Source organism: Hemitrygon akajei, chromosome 23, assembly GCF_048418815.1.
Source record: "Hemitrygon akajei chromosome 23, sHemAka1.3, whole genome shotgun sequence".
Lineage (NCBI taxonomy): Eukaryota > Metazoa > Chordata > Chondrichthyes > Myliobatiformes > Dasyatidae > Hemitrygon > Hemitrygon akajei.
In genome coordinates this window covers 20,144,375-20,168,106 of record NC_133146.1, presented here as the reverse complement: position 1 = coordinate 20,168,106, position 23,732 = coordinate 20,144,375, and the positions used below count along the sequence as shown (strand labels likewise).

The following is a 23,732-nucleotide window of genomic DNA, read 5'->3' as shown; positions in this document are numbered from 1 at the left end:
TAGAATTTGTAGATTTGCTGCTCTCAATCAACCATGCTAGAAGTCCAGTACTATCTCCCCATCTTTGTAGAATATGTTTACTGTTCCAACCAAAGAGACTCCGAGAAACAAGGGAAATGGTGATCAGGCAGAAAAGTTCTAAGTAAATTTAAAATCAAAGTATATATATGTTACCATATACAGTGGACTCCCATTAATTCAGACACATCAGGACTAGTACACTTTGGGTCAATTAAGCGGCTGTTCCAATGAGCTGAAGTTTCATGGAATACAGTATTGTGCAAAAGTCTTAAGCACATATAAAAGTCAATAAAAATGCATAAATAAATAAAATTCAATTGCACAGTACTGTATTTGTCAACACAGAGCAGAGAGCGAGTTTGTAAATCCGGCGGGAGCATACGAAGTTGGGAATGGCGAGGGTGAAGAGCCGCGAGAAGAGTGTAGGACAGGCGGCAGAGAAGTTCTGGGATGGGGTTAGGCACGAGTGCAGACACACCCAATCCTGAGACAGCAGGCAAGGCAATCTGATTCCAAACAATTGCTTTATTGATCATTAGGAATGTCTTCCCAGTGTGTCCTGCTCCCTCCCTTCTCTTTTTCCTCTTTTCCCAACCATGATTCCCCTCTCTCTGCACCCTTCCCACTCTCAGTCCACAAGAGACTCCATCGGAATCAGAGTGATTAGAATCCATGTCATGAAATTTGATGGCAACACGAGTGAATCTGCAGATGCTGGAAATAAATAAAGACACAAGATGCTGGCAGAACTCAGCAGGCCAGACAGCATCTATGGGAGGAGGTAGTGACGACAATACTCCTCCCACAGATGCTGTCTGGCCTGCTGAGTTCTGCCAGCATTTTGTGTTTTTTTTCCCATGAAATTTGATTTTTTCTGCAGCAGCAGCAGTACAATACAACATATAAAATTACTAGTGTTGTGTAAAAGTCCCAGGCACCGCAGCTATATAAAATTCAAAGTTATTTTTGATTATTGAAGTACATATACATCACCATACATAACCCTGAGATTCATTTTGTTGCAGGCATACTCAATAAATCTACAGAATTGCAATAACAAAATCAATGAAAAACCACCCAACCAGGGTATTCAACCAGAGTGCAGAAAACAACAAACTATGCAAACAGAAAAAGAAGAAATAATAATAATAATAGTAAACAAGCAATAAATATTGAGAACATGAAATGAAGAGTCCTTGAAAGTAAGTCCTTTGGTTGTGAAAACATTTCAATGATAGGGCAAGTGAAGCTGAGTTAAGTTATCCCCATTGGTTCAATAGCCTGATGGTTGAATGGTAATAACTGTTCCTAAACATGGTAGTGTGAGTCCTGAGGCTTCTGTACCTTCTTCCTAATGGGAGCAGCAATGACAGAGCATGTCCTGGGTGACTGCATTTATCGAGGATATGATAAGCTAGTTAGTAATTCTCAATGGTCAAGGATGCTGGTAACAAGCTTTGTTTGTGTGAATAAATTACATAATAATAGAGGCAAAAAACATGAATCACAGAAAATAGTTAAATTAAGTAGTACTAGAATAGAAATGAAAAAAGTTAGGTGCTTGATTAAGTTAACATTTATAAATATACTTTCTTATTAATTGTACGCAGTTTACAGACTGTTATTTCTTGCCAACAGGTGATTGCATGGGGAGCAGTAGTTACACAGTATTCACACAGATTGGGGTTCAGGTGGGCAAGACATTCCAACCTCCCGGGTTTGGTGGGACCCAAGTCATATCAACCCTAGACATACAGAGTCTGAGAAAGATGGTGTTCTCACCGCTGAGCCCTGTGGCTGTTAGCAAGGGGCTAACAAGCCACATCTAGAGACGTCCAGTAAAAAGAGGTTTAATCTTCAAGATGCATAATTTGAGGTATCACTTATATAATACAATTACATGTCTTACTACATTTTATGCAGGTTATTCTAAATTAATTTGTATTATATGCTCCTTGTTAACTATGACCAGTTCAAACCAACAGATGTAATGGCTGGTGAAGCAGTAATTCATAATATAGATTTAATACACTTACTAGAAAATCAACAGATGCTGAAAATCCAAGCAACACACTAAATGCTGGAGGAACGCAACAGGCCAGGCAGCATCTATGGAAAAGAGTCCTGAATAAGGGTCTCAGCCCGAAATATCGACTGTTTACTCTTTTCCATAGATGCTGCCTGGCCTGCTGAGTTCCTCCAGCATTTTATGTGTGTTGATTTTGTGTTTGGTTTACATCAGATTCCTGAACCTGCATGGATAACTTCACTCATCTCAAATCTGAAATGATTCCAAAACCTACAGACTCACTTTCAAGGACTCTGCAACTCGTTGTCAATATTATTTTTTAAATTTATGCTGTTTCTCTTTTTATATATTGGTTGGTTGTCAGTTTTATGTATCGTTTTCCATAAGTTTGGTTGTATTTCTTTATTTTCCTGTAAATGCCAGCAAAAAATTAATCTCTAGGTAGTATAAGGTGATATATACTGTATGTCTGTTAGCAAAGAAAAATGGATGAAGAACAACATTGAGCCATATAAAACAAGTGAAGTCTACAAGTTAGCATACTCGTCACAGAAACAAAGCCTGTCACTGGCATCATTAGCCATTGAAAATTATTAACCATGTTTAGTAAGATGTCAAGTGAAAGTGTTTGGTCAACATTTTAGTGGAAGTAGGATTGAAAGAGTAAGACAAAAAAAAAAGAGAAAGAAAACATTAGCTTAGATTACAAGCTAAATTGAGATGGAAAAAAATACCTCCGAGAATTATATTTATGCACCAGCTGTGATTGTTATACAATTTATGATTGTACATTAAGAAAGTAACCTTTTTGTGTTAGGTCTCTAAGAGAAAAAAACAACATGTGATATTGTTTACATAGAGCTGTTGCAGGAAAGGGAAGTAGTTACAATAGGAAATCTGTTAACATGTAAAACATCTCCAGATGTTGCCTATTGTTATACATTTAACTGTTTGAAACATGGTGCAAGTAATCTTGCTGATGTGGTACCTTCAACCTGCACTGAATTTAAATAGTTTCCTACTGTTGTCATTATGAAAATCAAAATTATCAACATATGTACAGTATGTATTATTTGTATATGGATACATGAATCATGATCAGTAAGATGATACAAAGATTGATGGAGTTGTTGATAACATGTTTTAAGCTGCAGGGTGATATCAATTTATTAGTGAAATGTGCTAAGAAATGGCCACAGATTTTGTAAGTATTACTGAGGCTAGAACATACACTATGAATGGTAAGGTCCAAGTGTGTTGAGAGATAGAAAAAAAGTTCAGAGATCCTCAAAGGTGGCAGCATAGGTAAAATAGAATACTAGCCTTTTCTAATCATGACACTAAATACAAGAGCAAGGAGTTTATGTTTCAACTTTATAAAACATTGGAGATATCTCAAACTATCTGCTGGAGGTTTCTGATTCTTGGTGGAGGGTTTCAACCTAAAACGTTGACAATTCCTTTCCTCCCACATATACTGTTCAATCTCCCAAGTTGTTCCAGCAGAGTGTTTATTGCTCCTGATTTCAGAATCAATTGTCTTTCATATATCCATTTGTGAAACCCTAACTGGAATACTGTGTACAATTCTAATCACCACACACTTCTGGCAGAGTAGGATAGTAGGGAGACTGACAGAGGAGATTCACCAGAGTGTTGCCAGGGATGAAGTATTTCAGTCACTCAAGATTGTTTAATGTCATTTGCTGTACACAAGTGCAAGGATGCTATATATATATATATATATAGTGCCAGTGGTGTATTGGGCAGTTTTGACTTCCTGTCCACTGCACTGCAGTTTATGTACCAAGCAGTGAAGGAGTTTGTTAGGACACTCTCTACTACGCATCTGTAGAATGATGTGAGTATGGATGTGCTCCCTTCAGCCTCCTCAGAAAGTAGAGCTGTTAGTGAGCTTTCCTGACTGTGTAGGGATGTGTTCTGGGACCATGAGAGGGTTTGTGTGACGTGCATTCCCAGGAGTTTGAAACTGCTTCAGTTTCCACTGCTGTGCTGCCAATGTAAAATGGGGTATGAGTTCTTCTGAAGTCAATAATCATCTCCTTTGTTTTGTTGAATTAAGGAACAGGTTATTTGCCTGGCACCAAGCCTCCAGCTCTTACATCTCCTCTCTAAAGGCTGCCTCAACCTTGTTGGTGATGAGCTCCACCACTGTCATATCATTGGCGAACTTAACAATGTGATTGTTCAGGTGTTTGGCCATGCAGTCATGTTACAGCAATGTGCTCAACATACAGCTCTGGGGGGCAGGGGGCACCTGTGTCGAGGATGATGAGTTATGAAAGGAGACCAAAGAGGGAAGCCCCCAACATAAAGGAGGTTGAGAAGGAACATGACTGGAGTATATAAAAGTTATGAAAGGTAGAAGTGGTAAATTGCATGAATCTTACCCAAATCACAAGCAGATAAAACAAGAGGACACAGATTTAGAGTAAGGGATAAGAAATTTACAGGTAATCTGACAGTCACATTTTTCTTCCATAAAGTATCTGGAATACCGTAACAGAGTGGTGGATGCAAAGTCACTAACAGCATTTGTGTCTAGACAGTCAAATAAATAACCTAGGTATAGAGAAGGCTATAGTCCAAATACTGAAAGATGGAATTAATATATGGGTGCTCACCAGTCAACATGAATGTGGTGGGCCGAATGGCTTAGTTCCATGTCACAAGACTCTATGACTCCTTTGAAATGTGGTTAAGCTAAAAGTTATTTCTACAACTGTCTCTGCAAACTAATCACTGTGGCTGCATCTTCAAATAGATAAGCAATACTCATCTGCATGAACTGGTTACAGTGTTTTTTTAAAGTGATAACCTTGGCATCAGGGTCCAGCCAACTATCCTTTAAAGAATTTTACATTCTACTGTAGCTAATAAAAGTTTTGCATCAAGTCTTTGCCACTTAGTCTTTGGCATGAAGCTGCCTTTGACCAAGCAGAAAATTGCAATTCTTGTTCAAACTTGCCACTTTCAATGAAGATAACTTCCAGCTCAAAAAATTTACCAGAATAGCAGGAAGCATTTTCGTCCATGAATAACCTAGTTTCCTAGAGAATTTAAGTTTGAACAACACAAAGGGTCCCCTGAACTCTTCAATATAGTAACACTGTCAGAGATAGCAACAAGGATACACGAACACCAGAGTTCCTTTCCCATTTTTCCCACTGCCTTAGACCATAGGAACAGGAAAAAACATTCAATTACTTGAACCTTTCTCATCCTTGACACATCTCAACAGGTCTAAATCCCAACTTCATCCACTAACTTAGCCTGGCTACTTAAACAATAAGTAGCCTAGTTAAATGGGAGGAAACCCATGTGGTCATGAGAACATATACAGTTAAATAGCTGGGTTGCTGGGCAGTGTGACTCGTGGAGTGACATAAAGCTTAAGGGGAAGATCAGAATTCGACAAAAGAATTTCAGAACATGGCCTCTTGAAATATTCAGATTTAGATTCAGTTTATTGTCATTTATAAACCACAAATACAATGCAGTTAAAAAATGAGACAACGTTCTCCGGAATGATATCACGAAAAAGCACAAAACAGACCACACAAGAAAAACCACATAATGTTTGGTAATCCCCAATCCAGAGTACGGAGAGGCTGCTGCATATCGATATCGCGCTACCATCTTAGCACGTTCCCTAGAAAGGAACTACAAACCCATCAGACAAACCTAAAGCTACAAGACATACACAAAACCACATAGTTACATATAGTTATAGTTAACATATAGTTTCTACAGTGTAGACAATACCATAATTGATAAAAGACTAACTGACAAAGACCACATAATTATAACACATAGTTTCAACAGTGCAAAGCAATACCGTAATCTGATAAAGAGCAGTCCATGCACGGTTTAAAAGAAAGTCTCAAAGTCCCGACAGCCCATCATCTCACGCAGACGGTAGAAGGAAGAAAAACTCTTCCTGCCATGAACCTCCAGCGCTGCAGCTTGCCGATACAGCACTTTGGGAGCTCCAACCACAGCTAAATCCGAGTCCGTCTGAAAGCTTCCAGCCTTTGACCAGCCCTCCGACACCGAGCACCGTCTCTGCCGAGCGCTTTGACCCCGGTACTGGCCACCAAGCAACAGGCAAAGCCGTGGATTCGGGGCCTTCCTCCCGGAGATTTCTCCGATCGCACAGTAGCAGCGGCAGCAAAACAAGCATTTCAAAAGTTCCACCAAATGTTCCTCCATGCTTCACACATCCGTCTCCATCAAATCAGGATTGTACACGGCCCCTACTTACAGATAACAGATATTCATTCCTGGAGTGGCCGCTGCATGCTGCATCGCGCCGCCACCTTGGAGTTGAGTATTTGTGGAAATATGTGGGTAATATGACCAGTATACAACAAAGGGTACCAAGGCAGTCAGAAAATCGGAAAATCTATGTTTGGTGGGCATTGATTGCAAGGCTTAAGATAAATACTGAAATAAGATTCATACTACACTATAGAATGACAAGATGAAATTGAAAGAGTAAGATCACCAGGGCACTTACATCCACTGCAATGAAGTACTTTGAGAGATTGGTCATGAAGCATGTCCATTCCTGCCTAAGTGACTTGGATCTGCTCCAATTTGCTACTATCATAACAGGTCAACAGCAAATGCCATTTCATTAGCTCCTCAGCTCAGAACATGTGGACAATGAAAATGCATATATCAGGATGCTTTACATTGACTACAGCTCAGCATTCAACATTATCACTCTCTCAAAAATAATCACTAAGTTCCTAAACCTAGGCCACAATACTTCCCTGTGCAAATGGATCCTTGATTTCCTCACTTGCAGGCCTCAGTAAGTATGGATTGGCAATAACAACCTCCACAATCATCATCAGACGCACCACAAGGACGTGCAGGTATCCCTGCAAGCAGCTAAAGTGCTACACCTACCCATTCACCTCCATTCAGGGCTCCAAAATTCTGTTAATTTTTATCAAAGTACATATATGTCACCATATACAACCCTGAGATTCATTTCTTGTGGGCATACTCAATAAATCTATAGAATAATAACTATAATGAAACGACAGCTCAACTTTGCTGTTCAGCCAGAGAGTAGATAATAAACTCTGTAAATACAAAAGAAATAAATAATAATAATAAATAAGAGTAAACATAAAATGAAAAGTCTTTAAAAGTAAGACCATTGGTTGTGAGAACAACTCAACGATGGAGCAAGTGAAGCTGAGTGAAATTATTTCCTTTGTTTCAAGAAACCTGACGTTTTGAGGGGTAGTAACTGTCCCTGAGCCTGTTGGAATGTGTGCTGAGACTCCTGCACCTTCTTCCAGGTCCTTCCAGTTGAAGCAACACTTCATCTGCAAATTTAGTGCCATTGTCTATTATGTCCAGTGCTCCCAATGTGGCCTCCTCTACATCGGTGAGACCCTTCGTAAATTGGGGGACCACTTCATTGAGTACTTCCACTCCATCCACCAAAAGTGGCCAAATATTTAAATTCCCATTCCTGCTCCAACATGTCGATCCATAGCTTCTTCATGATAAGGCCATCCTCAGGGAGGAGTAACACCTTCTATTCCATCTGGGTAGCCTCTAACCTGATGACATGAATATTGATTTCTTCTCAAGGTTAAAAAAAAATCCCTCCCCTATCCTTTTAGTCCCAATCTGGCCTCTTGCCTCTTCCCACCTGCCTATCACCACCCCCTGGGTTCCCTCCTCCTCCTCTGTCCTATGGTCTACTCTCCTCTTCTACAGATTCCTTTCTCTCCAGCCCTTTACTTTTCATACCCATCTGGCTTCACCTGTGACCTTCTAGCTATCATCCTTCCCCTCACCCCACCTTTTTATTTAGGTGTCTTCCTCCTTTCTTTCCAGTTCTGAAGAAGGGCACTCGGCCCGACACATTGACTGTTTATTCATTTTCATAGATGTTGCCTGACCTGCTGAGTTCTTCCATTATTTTGCATGTGTTGTTTTAGACCTCCAGCACCTGTAGAATATTCTGTGTTCAGACTGTGTGCTACTCACTTTATACCCATGTCTGTGTGGTTAAGCACAACTCCAGTGCAATGTTTAGATTTGCTGATGGCCGAATCAAAGATGGTGACAAATGAAAACGAGATTGAAAATCTGGTTGAATATTGCCATAGCAACCACCTTTCACTCAATATCAGCAAAACCAAGGAGCTGATTATTGATTAGAGAAGGAAGAAGCTGAAGGTCCATATCAGGGGATCAGAGGTGGAGAGGGTCAGTAAACTTTAATAAATTCCATAGTGTTATCATATCAGAGGATCTGTCCTGGGATCAGCACAAAGACGGCACTTTCTCTACTGTCTTCGATGTTTAGTGTATCATCTAAAACTTTGACAAACTTCAGGGAGCCCCACCATTCAGGCCATGCTCTTCTCACTACTGCCATCAGGAAGCAGATACAAAAGCCTCTGAACCCGCACTACCAGATTCAGGAACATTTTACTACTCAGCATCAGGTTCTTGAACTAGAAGTGTTAATTTCACTCACCCCATCACTGACCTGTTCCCACAACCTATGAACTCAATTTCGAGGACTCTTCGTCTCAGATCTTGGTATTTACTACTTATTTCTTTCTTTTTGTATTTGCATAGCTTGTTGTTTTTTTCATCTTGGTTGGTTGTCCATTTGTTGGGTGCATTTGTTCATTGATTCTATTGTGTTTCTTTGTGTTTAATGTGAATGCCCACAAGAAATTGAATCTCAGGGTTGGAAATGGTGACATATCTGCAATTGGTGTGTGAGGTGTCCAGAGAGGGGTAGCATCTTTGGTGAAGAGCCCATTGTGGGGCAACTCTCTCACCTTTGGTCCCCACTGGATATTCAGCTTTCATCTGTTTGCATGCAACAGCAGCCACACTCCAGTACACTGCTTCGACAGGTGGGCTAAATCAGGTGAGGGTAACTGGCAGCCTCATATTCCAATGAGTTAGGGACATGCCTAACTACATGAGATCTTCAGTGAGATCCAAAGACCTGGAAGGTGGTACTGCAGTGCTCCATGGAGTGCAAAGGGCATGACAAGGCACAAAACACATCATGGTCATCCACTGCAACCAAGGAAGACCCCAGTTTCTGATGCTTGATGCTTGATCAAGAAAGTGGAACTGCTCCAGTGCAACCAATCTTCCACTTTAAAAATTCTCCCGCACAGGTTTTCTGTCATCATCAGACATGACGGACAACTACCATATGTACTTTAATAATAAAGTTACTTTGATCCTTCGATTGATGCACAGTGGAGTCCTGATTGGATGCATCATGGACTGTTATAGAAAGACCAATGCCCAGGAATTGAAAGGTTTACAAAAAGTGGTCGATAATCTCTTGTTCATTGGATGCATGAGATTGCTCTAATTCTGCATTCACTCAATGCAACACATAGTTTCTTCCTATGTCAAAGAAATTTGAGAATTTGAAATAGATTCAGAAACTTTACATAAGAGGATCACACGGTGACAGCCTGGACCTTAAGATATAACGTGACAATGAGATTCCCACTTGATAAATTACTTGATCTTTTTCATTGCATAAAATATTTTATCGCAAATAGCAAATGAAAGAGATGCAAATCTAGCAGATATGTCAAGGCCTGCAACACAGCAAAGATAATCACCAGACACCAGCCTAATTCTTGAGCATATGTTTGCAATTATTTAGAGCATTCATTCTACCATTTTATTTGCAACCCAATATACAGTAAGTAGAGTAAGAACTTGGCACATTTATATTGTAACTAAACACGATGTTTGTTTTGTTACAAAGCCAACAGTCTGACGTGTATAGAAATGCTTACATCATGAATACAATGCTCTGCATTTTCCCCAAGTTATGGCTTTGTAATTTCCCTCCTTATTTATAATGAGGTCACTAAAGAAATAGAGAGCACATTTCAGACATGTTCTGGTTTACACACCTATCCCTTCATAAACTTCAGATTATGGGCTGCATGAAAACACATTCTGTCTGAAAAATTCCACTTCCTCAGTATCAAAGTATTCATTTAAAAAAAAAATCAAACCTGATACAGATAGTTAAAATTACTCTGCATCTAGCTTGCACATTTGGTTACGTCCTTTGAATGTTGAAATTACAAACACTTCATTTGTTCTAAAGACTAGAAATGAACCAACAACTTCTGAAAAGCAATTCTTTACTGAGTCATACATTTGGAAATACAAAAATATAGGGAAGAACTATATTTAAAATGTATACCATCAGAAGCATTCTTAAAAGAAAGCAAGTAGAAAAAGCTCTAAGAAAGCAAAGGGAGTAAATAAATGTTTACTCATCAGAACTCAAACAAATGCTAGTTCATTTAAATAACAGGCAAATTACTGTGTTGACAGAATAAAGTGTCTTGTGTTAAATGAAACATGATGGAGAGAAGTTGGTGCTTTAAACTAGAAGAATATAAGCCATTTAACTCCCCAAAGGATATGACTCTTAATAATTTACAATAAAAGCTATGTAGTGACAAAATATCAATAAAAGTAGCCAACCCATCATTCAATCAGACAATTAACTCAACGTCAATTTCCTGCTCCAATTTTGTATTTTTAATTCTCTTGATACTCAAAAAATATAATCACAGTTATACATAAGATCACCAACAAAGAAAAACAAAAGGCACAAATTTATATGAATCCTTCCAATATTTCAGGACATTCCAACTTATAGTCAATGAAGCACTTTCAAAATAAAGTTTCTTAAGGAATAGTTAGAGCTAACTTGAGCACAAAAATATGACAAAAATGCACAGATAAAGGTAGAATAGTGGATGTGGTGTGCATGGATTCCATGCAAGATGTTTGATAAGGTTCCGCATGGTAGACTCATCCAGAAAGTCATGAGATATGGGATCCAGGGAAACATGGCTATGTGAATGCAGACAACACGCACAAAATGCTGGTGGAACACAGCAGGCCAGGCAGCAACTATAGGAAGAAGCACTGTTGACATTTTGGGCCGAGACCCTTCATCAGGACTAACTGAAAGGAAAGATAGTAAGAGATTTGAAAGTAGGAGGGAGGGGGGGAAATCCAAAATGATAGGAGAAGACAGGAGGGGGTGGGGTGAAACCAAGAGCTGAAAAGGTGATTAGCAAATGGGATACAGAGCTAGAGAAGGGAAAGGATCATGGGACAGGAGGCCTAGGGAGAAAGAAAGGGGGAGGGGAGCACAAGGGAGATGGAGAACAGGCAAAGAGTGAAGGGTAGAGAGAGAGAAAAAAGGAGGGGGAATAAATAAATCAGGGATGGGGTAAGAAGGGAAGGAGAAGCATTAACGGAAGTTAGAGAAATCAATGATCGGGTGTTGTTCCTCCAACCTGAGTGTGGCATCATCTTGACAGTGGAGGAGGCCATGGATAGACATATCAGAATGGGAATGGGACGTGGAATTAAAATATGTGACCACTGGGAGGTCCTGCTTTCTCTGGCGGACAGAGCGTAGGTGTTCAACAAAACAGTCTCCCAGTCTGCGTCAGGTCTCACCAATATATAGAAGGCCGCACCAGGAGCATCGGACACAGTATACCACACTGGCCGACTCACAGGTGACGTGTCGCCTCACCTGGAAGGACTGTCTGGGGCCCTGAATGGTGGTGAGGGAGGAAGTGTAAGGGCAGGAGTAGCACTTGTTCCGCTTACAAGGTAAGTGCCTGGAGGGAGATCGGTGGGAAGGGATTGGGGGGGGGGGGGAACGGACAAATGAACAAGGAGGTCGCGTAGGGAGCGATCCCTGCAGAAGGCAGAAAGGGAGGGGAGGGGAAGATGTGCTTGGTAGTGGGATCCCGTTGGAATACAGAATTGGTTTGCTCATAGAAGGCAGAAGATAGTGGTGGATGTAGTATATTTTGCCTGGAGGTTGTGACGAGGGGCATTCAATTTACTGGAATTGGAGGACTGAAAAGGGAAACTACCGGTAGTCTGCCTGAGCAGGTTGAAAAATCATCAGGTTTGATCAGATGCAAGTATAAATAAACCGCTTTACTAGGTAATAAAGAATATTGATAAGGGTAATTCAGAGATGCAATTTTTATGGATTTCAGTAAGGTCTTAGACAAGGTCCCACATGGGAAAATGGTCCAAAATTTTACAGTTCTGGGAATAAAGCAAGTTGACAAACTAGCTTCCAAACTGGCATGGGGACAGGTGACAGAGGGTTGTTCTTATGATTGGATGCCTGTGATTTGTGGTTTTCCACATGATTCATGCAAGGACCTTTACTATTTGTAATCTAAATGAACGATTTGATATACATAGAATACAGAATAGTACACCGCAGAAACAGGTCCTTCTGCCGACCATGTCTGTTCAAAACATGATGCCAATCCACACTGATCTCATTTGCCTGCACTTGGTCTATATCTCACATTATTACCCGTTCAAGGGCTTGTCTAAATACTTCTTAAACATTGCTGTTGTATCTGTTACCATACTTACACTGTCAGTTTTTTTTAATACACTTCTATCAGGTTGCCCTTCTGCCTCCAACACTTTCCCTATAGCTAGTAAGATATAGGAGTAGAATTATTTGGCCCATTGAGTGTGCTCCGCCATTTCATCATGGCAGATCCAATTTTCCTCAGCCTCAATCTCCTGCCTTCTCCCCATATCCTTTCATGCCCAGACCAATCAAGAATCTATCAACCTCTGCCTTAAATATACATAAAGACATGGCCTCCACAGCTGTCCACAGAATTCCACAGATTCACCACTCTCTGACTAAAGAAACTCCTCATCATCTCATTCTAAAGGGACACCCCTCTACTCTGAGGCTATGTCCTCTGGTCTTAGACTCTCCCACCAAAGGAAACATCCTCTCTATATCCACTCTATCAAGGCCATTCACCATTTGATAGGCTTCAATTAGGTTACCTTTCATTCTTCTGAATTCTACTGAATACTGGCCCAGATAAATCAAACGCTCTTCATATAACAACCAATTCAACCCTGGAATCATTTTCATGAACCTCCTTTGAACTCTCTCCAGTTTCATCACATCCATTCTAAGACAAGGGGCCCAAAACTGCCCACAATGCTCCGTAAGGCTTCACCAATACATTACACAATCTCAACATTATATCCTTACTTTTATATTCTAGTCCTCTTGAAATGAATGCTAACATTGCATTTGCCTTCCTCACCATAAACTCAACCTGCAAATTAACCTATAGGGAATCCTGCACAAGGACCCCCAAATCCCTTTGCACCTCAGTATTTTATATTTTATCTCCATTTACAGAATAGTCTACCCTTTCATTTTTTCCTGCCAAAGTGCATGACCGTACACTTCCCAATACTGTGCTCATCTGTCACTTCTTTAACCATTCTCCTAATCTGACCAAGTCCTGTAGCTCTCTGCTTCCTCAGAACTACCTGCCCATCCACTTACCTTCATTTCATCTACGAACTTTGCAACAAAACCATCAATTCCAAAATACAAATCATTCACATATAACACAAAAAGAATCGGTCCCAACACAGACCCCTGTGGAACACCACTGGTTACCAGCACCCAACCAGAAAAGGCTCCATTATCCCCACTCTTTGCTTCCTGCCAATCAGCCACTGCTTTATCCATGATAGAATTTTCAATGTAATACCGGGGGCTTGTAGCTTGTTAGGCAGCCTCATGTGTGGCACCTTGTCAATGGCCTTCTGAAAATCCAAGTACACAACATCAACCTATTCTCCTTTGTCTATCCTGCTTGTTTTTTTCTTCAAAGGATTCCAACAGATTCGTCAGGCAAGATTTTTCCTTGAAGAAACCATGCTGAGTATGGCCTATTTTATCATGCACCTCCAAGTACACCGAGACCTCATCCTTATTAATCAGCTTTAACATCTTCCCACTACTGAGGTCAGACTAAGTGGCCTATAGTTTCCTTTCTTCTGCCTCTTCCCCTTGAAGAGTGGAGTGACATTTGCAATTTTCCAGGCTTCCAGAACCATTCCAGAATCTAGTGATGTTTGAAAGAACGTTACTAGTGCCTCCACAATCACTTCAGCCACCATTTTCCAGAACCTTGGGGCGTACACCATCTAGTCCAAGTGAAACATCAGACCTTTTAATTTCCCAAGAACCTTCTCACTAGTAATGGTAACTTCACATACTTCATGACCCCTGACAACTGGAACTTCCACCTTACTGCTAGTGTCTTCCACAATGAAGACCGATGCAATATACTTATTCAACTCACCCGCTATTTCCTTGTCCCCATTACTACCTCTCCAGCATCTTTTTCTGCAGTCTGATATCCACCTTCACCTCTCTTTTACACTTTATGTATTTGAAGAAACTTTTGTTATCCTCGTTAATCTTATTGGCCAGTTTACTTTCATATTTCAGTTTTACCTTCTTAATGACATTTTAGTTGTCTTTTTTGTTTTTTTAAAAACTTCCTAATCCTTACTTTCCCACTAACTTTTGCTCTCTATTATATGCTCTCTCTTTGGCTTCAATGTTGACTTTGCCTTCCCCGTTAGCACCGATTGCATCATCTTGGATTTAGACTATTTTTTTCCCTTTTTGGGATGTATATATCCTGTGGCTTCCAAACTGCTTCCAGAAATTCCAGCCACTGCTTCTCTGCTATCATCCTTGCCAGAGTTCTTTTCCATTCAAATCTGGCCAACTCTCTTCTCATGCCTCTGTAATTACCTTCACTCCACTGTAATACTAATACATCTGACTTTAGCCACTCCTTCTCAAATTTCAGGATGAATTCAATCAATTTATGATCACTTGTCCCTAAGGGTTCTTTTACCTTAAGCTCTCTAATCAATACTGGTCCATTGCACAACACCCAATCCAGAGTAACTGATCCCATACTGGCCTCAACCATGGGCTGCTCTAAAAAGCCATGTTGTAGATATTCTAGAAATTATCCCTCTTGGAATCCAGCATCAATCTGATTTTCCCAAACCTACCAGCATATTAAAATCCCCCATTACTATTGTAATATTGCCCTTTTGGCATGTACTCTCTATCTAATGCACTTCATTCCAAGTAATATCCTGGTGAACCTTTTCTACACCTTCTCCAAAGCCTCCATATCCTTCTTAAAGAGTGGCAACGAGAACAGGACACAATATTCTAACTGTGTCCTAACCAAAAGTTTTATACACCTCCAACAAAACTTGCTAACTTGTATACTCAATGTCCTGATGACAAAGGCAAACATGCCATACTCTTCCTCTGCCACTTTCAGTAAGTTATTGGCTAACAACCCAAAATCCCTCCATATGAAATCCTACTGCATCCTTTGATAACCTTCCTAACCTATCAAGATCTCCCTCCTAGTCTGCTGAATTGTAATTTTGCTGAGCCCCATCAATCCATACCTGGACCACGGCCTTCCATGCACACATTCCCATCCATGGACTTATCTAAATTTCACTTAAATGTTGAAATTGAACTCACTCTCTCACTAGGCGGAGTGAAGTCGCTCCCTCAAGTTCTCCTTAAATATTCACCTTTCACCCTTATGACCTCTAGCTCTATTCTCACAGTGGAAAAGGCCTGCTTGCATTAACCCTATCTATACCATACATCAATCTGTATATCAAATCTCCCTTCATTCTCCTATGCTCCAGAGAATAAAGTCCAAGCCTATTCAATCTTTCACTATAACACAGATCCTCAATTACTGACAAAATCCTTGCAAATTTCTCTGAAGGGACTTCTTCTCTCAGCCAGAGGAGTAGAACAAACTGCCAGCAAAAGTAATGAGTCAAAGGATTGTGCAGAACAATAGTCCAGCATGGATTAGATGGGCTGAAGGTCCTGTTACTGGGCTGTCATGTTCTATGACTCTATAATATTTTTCTTCAGGGTTTGATGTGATTTTATTCATGTGGATTAATTAAACAGGGCACAATTTTTAAATTTGCCCAAGAGAATGGAAACCAGATAGAGTGGATTTCAATTAATTGGGACATATCAGGAACTGTACATTTTGACCCAATTAAGTGGCAATTAGTCAAGGTTTCATGACAATAATTAAAAAGGCATAAAAAAGACAAACTACCAGTTAACTGAATAACAAATTAAGTATTTTAATGAAATACAGAATCGATTGGAACACTGTCAAAACAACTACAGTACTATAAAACTGCATTAGCTCCTTATAGACATCGATTAAATAATTCATGATGTGTTCTTTTGATTGAGTATAAATAAAAAAAATCAGCACAGACACTTAATGCAAAGAGTGGACTGCCTTCAAACAGTGCTTTCAACAACTGCATCCTCCAAATCTTCATTTTAATTATAACATTCAAGATGATCATTTCATCTTCACTCATGGCTGTTTGTGAACATCCAAGCCTGAATGCTTGAAACCACAATAAGCAAAACAGTTCTAAATTGTCTTACTGTTTATTACTCATCAACTATCAGTGACAAAAATCACTGCTTTTTGCACACATTCAAGTGACACAAATTTAAAAACCATTTGCTCTAAGCAGTTTCAGTCTCACGACTTGCACACGGCTGACACTGGTTAGAAAATTTCTACAATAGTCACCTGCCCAAATTAATCAGCATATTGTCCAAAATTATCAAAGGGAATCCTGGCTATCTTTTTGATTTTTTTTTGTTCTTTAAGAGTTGTTCCAAATAAATGGCTGCCCCGATTAATGGATGGCCCAATTAACCAAATCTACTGCATTTTGAAAGCTTTTTTAAAAATTGTAGCGATATAGGGAAAATGTAAGGGAATGACATTGACTGCTCTCTTAGACTTTCTTAGAAGTTTGCAAAGATTCAGTATTTCATCTAAAACTTTCACAAACTTCTGTGTAGCGCATCATGGACTGGTACAAAAACACCAATATCCTCGAAAGTAAAAGCCTACAAAAAGATAGCTGATTCAACCCAGTACATCACAGGTAAAGTTCTTCCACCACTGAGGACATCTACATGAAATGCTTTTGCAGGAAAGCAGCATTCATCAAGGACTTCTATCATTCAGGTCATGCTCTCTTCATGCTGCTGACATCAGGGAGGTGGTACAGGAGCCTGAGGACCAACACCACCACATTGAGGGACAGTTATTATCCCTCAAATATCTTAAATCAGATGGAATAACTTCATTCAACTTTACTCACTCATTCACTGAACTGTTCCCATAACCCATGGTCTCACTTTCAAGGAGTTTTCATCTCATGATCTCAATATTTGTTTATTTTCAGTACTGTGCATATATACATATGTATGTATAGCTAGAGTTCCTAAAACCTTGGTACAGTATTGTATCTGTCAACATGAAGGGGAGAGCAAATTTGTAAATCAGGCAACAGCAAAGGATGCTGGGAATAGGGAGGATGGAGTGCCACGGGAGTGTTGTTTGACAGGTAGCAGAGAAGTAGTGCCAGGGTGCAGACGCACCCAGACCTGAAACACCAGGCATGATAAATTGATTTTAAACAATTGGAATATTGATCATTACAGAATGCCTCTCTGGGGCTTCCCACTCCCTCCCCTCTCTTACCCAGGAATTCTGCAATGCACTGTATTTATTATTTCTTTTTTTCTTTCTCTCTGCATTTGCAGTTATCATTTGTCTGTCCTGTTGGGTGCGGTCTTTCATCAACTGTATTGTGTTTCTTGTATTTACTGTGAATGCTCACTGGAAGATGAATCTCAAGGTTTTATATGCTGATATATATACATACATACACATACACATACTTTGATAATACATTTACTTTGAACTGTGATTCTATCAGGAATCATCACAGACTCAAAGACCAAGTCTTCAAAGTTAGAAAATCAAGCTACCAAAGCAATATATAAAACTATACAATGCCAGGCAGTAGAAATGTAAATAAAGTCCAACAACGAGAAAATTATACTGGGCTTCTGCAAAGAATTTTCTTTGCAGAATTTTCTGTCTGGATTTTCTGTATCTACAGAATCTCTTATGTTTATTGGTTTGGTACAACTGGCTTATTGTGCTCAAATCTAATTACTGAACTTTGGGAAAGATGTGAAAGCCCCTGAGATGGTACAGAAATCAATAAAGTTCTCTCATGGATGTTGGGTTTCAGTTATATAGGCAGGCGCAAGAAGCTGTTCTCTTACACCAATGCACATGAAAAAATTGTTGAAAATCTTAAAATCACAAGTGATGTGGACAAGGTAAAGCAAAGAGAAATTGTTTCCAAAAGCAAATTAGTTGAGAACAAGGGTCGGTCTTGAAGTCATAAATGGAAGAAACAAAGGGGTCACACAAAAATAGTTACATTTTATGATGGACCACATGAAAGGTTGGTGAATGCAAATTTGAAAAGAAATTGTTAAGTAATTGTGGGAGAAATAAGCAAAGATAAAAATTTTCCAAATTTATAAATGAAAACTGAGGAAATCAATGATGTAAAAACTCACAGGAAACATTAATCCCTGCTCCTGTTCCTACGGATCCCTAGGTTAATAAATACCATTCGAGCAAGCAAGAACTGGTGTTTTGAATAAATGTCCATTTCACTAGGCTTGCGCAGAGAAATAAGCCCCACTAAATTCCAGTGTGTAAACTTGAAGCAATCAACAAGATCCTACTATAGTAACGGCTTGTTATAACAGACAGTATCAAGTACTAGTGAGACTAGACAGTAGAAATGTTCTAACACATTCTCCATCTAAAACCCATGCCACACCCCACTTTCCATCACCATCTCTCACTCCCTCAGTGACCACAGCACCAGTTGTAATCCTTTCTCCTGCCCCACTGCCACAGGTCACCTCCAAAGGTTGCTTATTAAGCAAATCTACCAATCCTGTGATCTGTTCCTTACTCCTCTCAGGACTATCAAAATCCAACTACTGGATTCAAAAACAATTGGAGGCCATTTGGCTACTTGTGCTTCCTCTATTATTCAATAAGATCATGGCTGATCATTCACTTCAGCACTACATTTCCCCACCAATGCCCTGCTTCACTCCCCTTCACTAGATTACCACATGCTTTACAGACTCACTCCCCAGGCCCCAATACCTTCCTCCTGCCATTCCCTTACACAATTTTCAACAGACACACCATGCTCTCCATTCTACTCTCATGCCACCAACCCCCATGGCCTCATCTCCATCCACCCTTCACCATCTCCACCAATCCTGACCAAAAGACCACATTCAGTAAGGATAGGCAATTACACCTCCACTCACGATTATAAATCCATAAGACAAAGGAGAATTAGGCCATTTGGTACATTGAATCTGCTCTGTCACTCCATCATGACAGATTATCATCCCTTTCATCCCCATTCTCCAACTTTCTCCCCATAACCTTTGACACTCTGATTAATCAAGAACCTATCAACCTCGACCTTAAATATAACCAATGACCTGGCCTCCACAGCCATCTGTGGCAATGAATTCCACAGATTCAGCACCCTCTAAAGAAATTCTTCTCATCTCTGTTCTAAATGAACGCCTCATAATTCTGAGGCTTTGTGCACTGGTCCTAGACTCGCCCACTATAGAAAACATCCTCTCAACATCCACTATAACAAGAGCTTTCAATATTCAATAGGTTTCAATGAGATTCCCCTCCCCCATTCGTCTAAACTCTAGCAAGTACCATCTCAGAGCCAAACCTCCGCATATGTTATCCCTTTCATTCCTGGGATCATTCTCGTGATCCTCTGCAGGATCCTCTTCCATGCCAGCACATCTTTTCTTAGAAAAGAGGTCTAAAACTGCTCACAACATTCCAATTGCAGTCTGAACAATGTCTTATAAAGCCTAAGCATCACCATCTTCTTTTGTATTCTAGTCCTCTCGAAATGCATTGCATTTCCCTTCTTTACCACTGCCTCAGTCTTGCACGAGGACTCCTAAGTCCCTCTGCATCTGGTTTTTGAATTTTCTGCCATTAAGAAAATAGTACACAGCTTTATTCCTTCTGCCAAGTGCATGACCATGCACTTACCTACATTATATTCCAAATGCTACTTCTTTGCAATTCCCTTAAACTGTCTAAAGCCTTTTGTAATCACTCTGCTTCCTCCACACTGCCTGCCCCTCCACCTATCTTCATATTCTCCATAGACTTGGTCACAAAGTCTTCAATTATTTCTCCAAATCATTAACATACAACATGAAAAGAAGTGGTTCCAACACAGACTCCTGTGGCACACTAGTCACTGGCAGCCAACTAGAAAAGGCCCTCTTTATTCCCACCTTTTGCTTCCTACCAGTCAAACTTCTTTCTATCCATGCTAGTGTAGTACCTTTCTTATAATACTATGGGCTATTATTTTGTTAAGCAGCCTCATGTGTAGCACTTTGTCAAAGGCCTTCTGATATTTCAAATAAACAATTCCACTGAATCTCCTCTGTCTATCCTGCCTGGGGGTCAAAGAATTCCAATACATACGTTGGGCAAGATTTCTCCTTTACAAAACCTTGCTGACTTAGGCCAATTCTATCATATGCCTCCAAGTACCCCAAAACCACATCTTTAACAATCGACTCCAACATCTTCCCAAGCACTGAGGTCAGACTAACTGGCCTATAATTTCCTTTCTTCTGCCTCCCTCCTTTCTTAAAGGGTGAATGACATTTGTGATTTTCTAGTCCTCAGGAACCATTCCAGAATTGAGTGATTTTTGATAGATCATTACTAATGCCTCCATAATTTCTTCAACCACCTCTTTCAGATGCAGATATCTCCCTCCTGCAACTTAGGAGTGACTACCTCTCTGTAGCTCTGATCTATCACCTGATTTTCCCCCTGTGAGCTGAAGGTCATCCAGTTGCAGCTCCAGGTCCTTTGCATGGTCTCTAAGGAGCTGCAGCTCAATGCACTTCATGCAAATATAGCTATCAGAGAGACTGGAGATCTCCCAAATTTCCCATATCTCATACAATAAACATACCACCATCTCCGAATCCATTCTCAGTGTACTTGCCATGTACCAACAGAAAAATAAATCTTGCTATGAACTTTCTTTCTTAACTTAGCCTGTTCCCACCTAATCCTGTTCCACTAAAGCTGGAGCAGTTTAACAATGCCCCACTTCCACAATGGCCACTCCACTTACACCTCCTTTCTTTTTATTGGATCCACACTGATTGCTGCCCATCGAAAAGCAGCTCAAAGTTCCAGACCCCCTTTTAAGCTCATTGGGCAGAGGATACAAAATCTTAAGAGCACATACCACCAGGCTCAAGGACAGCTTCTATCCTGCAGTTATTAGCCTCCTGGAAAGCTCTCTCATGTTATAAGGTTAACTTTTGACCTTCCAATGCAACACATCATGACCCCTGCAGTTCATTTCTTTACCTGCACTGTCCTTTCACGATAACACTACGCTCTGCGTTGTTTTCTTTTATACCATGTCGATATACTTAAATATAGAATGATAGATACATAAGACACACAAACTGCATCTCATTACGTGACAATATAAACCAATACCCTCACTCCCTCCCCTCTCAACCTTTCTGCCAATTCCCTATGACACTGTGGTAAACTATGTATATCTGTCTGGACACGCCCCTCTGCTGACTGCTCCTGTGGCTCCTCCCACAGACTCCTGGATAAAGGTGATTGTGTCACTGCTCCTCCCACAGTCCAGGGCAGTCATCCAGTTTGAATGTGCTCTGTTTTACTGCTAATAAAAGCCTTTCGGTATTTACTCTACTTCCAGTCTTTTGGAGTTATTGATAGTGCATCAGACACCTTTATCCCTCTCCCTACTCGGCTTGCTGTCCATCCTCACCCTTTGCCCTTCCATTCTGTCTCACCCCGTGTTGTCATGAAACTGATGCTCTACCAACCCTGCCAGCAACTCAACACCTCTCAAGCCGCACAAGCTGCTTCATACCCCATCAATCCTCCTTGATCTTCATCACCATCCCACCCGCCCTTCCCCATTCCTCTTCCATTGTCCAATCTGCCCTATACCCATTGTCACTCAGCCTTCCTCCTCGCCCGCTCCCCATCGTCGCCTACTGTTTCCCTTCCTTCTCCCTGAAGCCCATAGCCCCTCCAAACCCCAGCCGCCCAACTACATGCCTCATCCGTTCTCCTCTTCCGTCGCCACCCTCACCTCTTCTCCCAACTTCCTCTCTCACCCCTTTCTGCCTCATCGCCCAAATACACCCTTCCCCCTCCCCATCCTCTCCACTTCCTCACGGTCGCCCATTCCCCCTCCCAGTAGCCAACCCAGTAGTCTCCCCCCCCCCCCCACCACCGTGCCTCCTGAATCTTATTCCAAAAACCCAGCCTCCCGCAGCCCTCTTGTCCCAAGGAAATTTGGGAAGTCCGCGCCTGCCACCGCTGGCTCCCCTACTCACGTAGTGTTTGCTCGGGTTCCTCCGCTTCTGCACATCCTGGACCCGCACGTCCATTGGAATGCGGCCCAGGGGCTGCATGGTGCCGCCTGGCTACAACTTCAGGCGCTTCCCGACCTGCGATTTCCAGTCCCTGTCGATCAGCGTCTCTCCTTTCTTTCTCTCAGCCGCTCTCCGCTTTTCCCTTTCTTTCGTGGGTCTATCTCACGCGTGCGCGCGCCTACTGTCGCCTAGTTATCCTCGCTCCCTACAGCGGACAACCCCGGCAGCTGATCGATATGTCAGTGAGCCAATAGGAAGACAGACTCCCACCTTTCTGTTCTTAATAACCAATTATGCAATGGAGGATGGGCAATAGCCCACCCCGGACAGCTCCGCCTACAAGAAAATGGCGGGACATTTAAAGGGCTCTCGAGCACGCCTGGTGTCAGCTGTTGGAGGTAAGATAAACAGCTGAGGTATTCTTTTCGGTAGTAAGTAAACAGTTCAGTGGTAGATGCTTCAGATTTATCTTTTGCCTAGAAACCAATTTCTGATAGGATCTCATAAAATAAACATGTATTGAGTGGCTGGATGGACCAGAAAAGTTGATTTACTGCTTAGTGGATAATCAACCTGGTCCCATGGGATGCATTCTAGTTTATGAGAAGTGATGGGATATTTGCAAAGTACCGAAATAAAATAGTTCAAACACTTATTTATTTGAATCTGATACCTGGGGACACATTCAAACTAAAGACTATCTTGGCCACTGTGTACTTTATGTGGATTTGGAGAGTAAAAGAGTTGCAAACAATTCCAGTGACAATAGACTATAATCATGTTGTTGGCGCGTGGTTAAGGCATTCGACTAGTGATCTGAAGGTTGCTAGTTCGAGCCTTGGCTGAGGCTGTGTGTGTGTCCTTGAGCAAGGCACTTAACCACACATTGCTCTGCGATGACATCGGCGCCAAGCTGTATGTATGGGTCCTAATGCCCTTCCCTTGGACAACATTGGTGGCATGGAGAGGGAAGACTTGCAGCTTGGGCAACTGCCGGTCTCCCATGAAACCCTGCCCAGGCTTGCATCCTGGAAACTTTCCAAGGTGCAAATCCATGGTCTATCGAGACTAACGGAGGCCTACACAATCATGTTGCTAGATTGCAGAAGCTGAAGTTAGTTGTTATACTCTGAATATATTTACAAGTTTGCAAATGATACTGGAGTTCAGTAAGTTTTTAAGGTTCTGCATGGTAGGTCACTATGGGAAGTTAAATCATATGGTTAGGCAGACTTCTGGAATCCTTCTGAGGATTGGGCAGACAGAAAGGCATTAGAGGCATATGCA

The 23,732-nt window shown here is 41.0% G+C and overlaps 1 protein-coding gene across 2 annotated transcripts in view; it reads right to left on the bottom strand.

Annotated features, from left to right (window-relative positions):
* The window catches only part of sh3pxd2aa (SH3 and PX domains 2Aa), a 266,480-nt gene extending 243,837 nt beyond the window's left edge, over window positions 1-22,643 (bottom strand). For both annotated transcript variants that reach the window (XM_073027125.1, XM_073027126.1), the window contains exon 1: window positions 22,407-22,643. In XM_073027125.1, the coding sequence (XP_072883226.1) occupies window positions 22,407-22,484 (78 nt within the window). In that variant the 5' untranslated portion in view covers window positions 22,485-22,643. The remainder of the gene's footprint in view (window positions 1-22,406) is intronic.
* Between the last annotated feature and the right edge of the window lie 1,089 nt (window positions 22,644-23,732).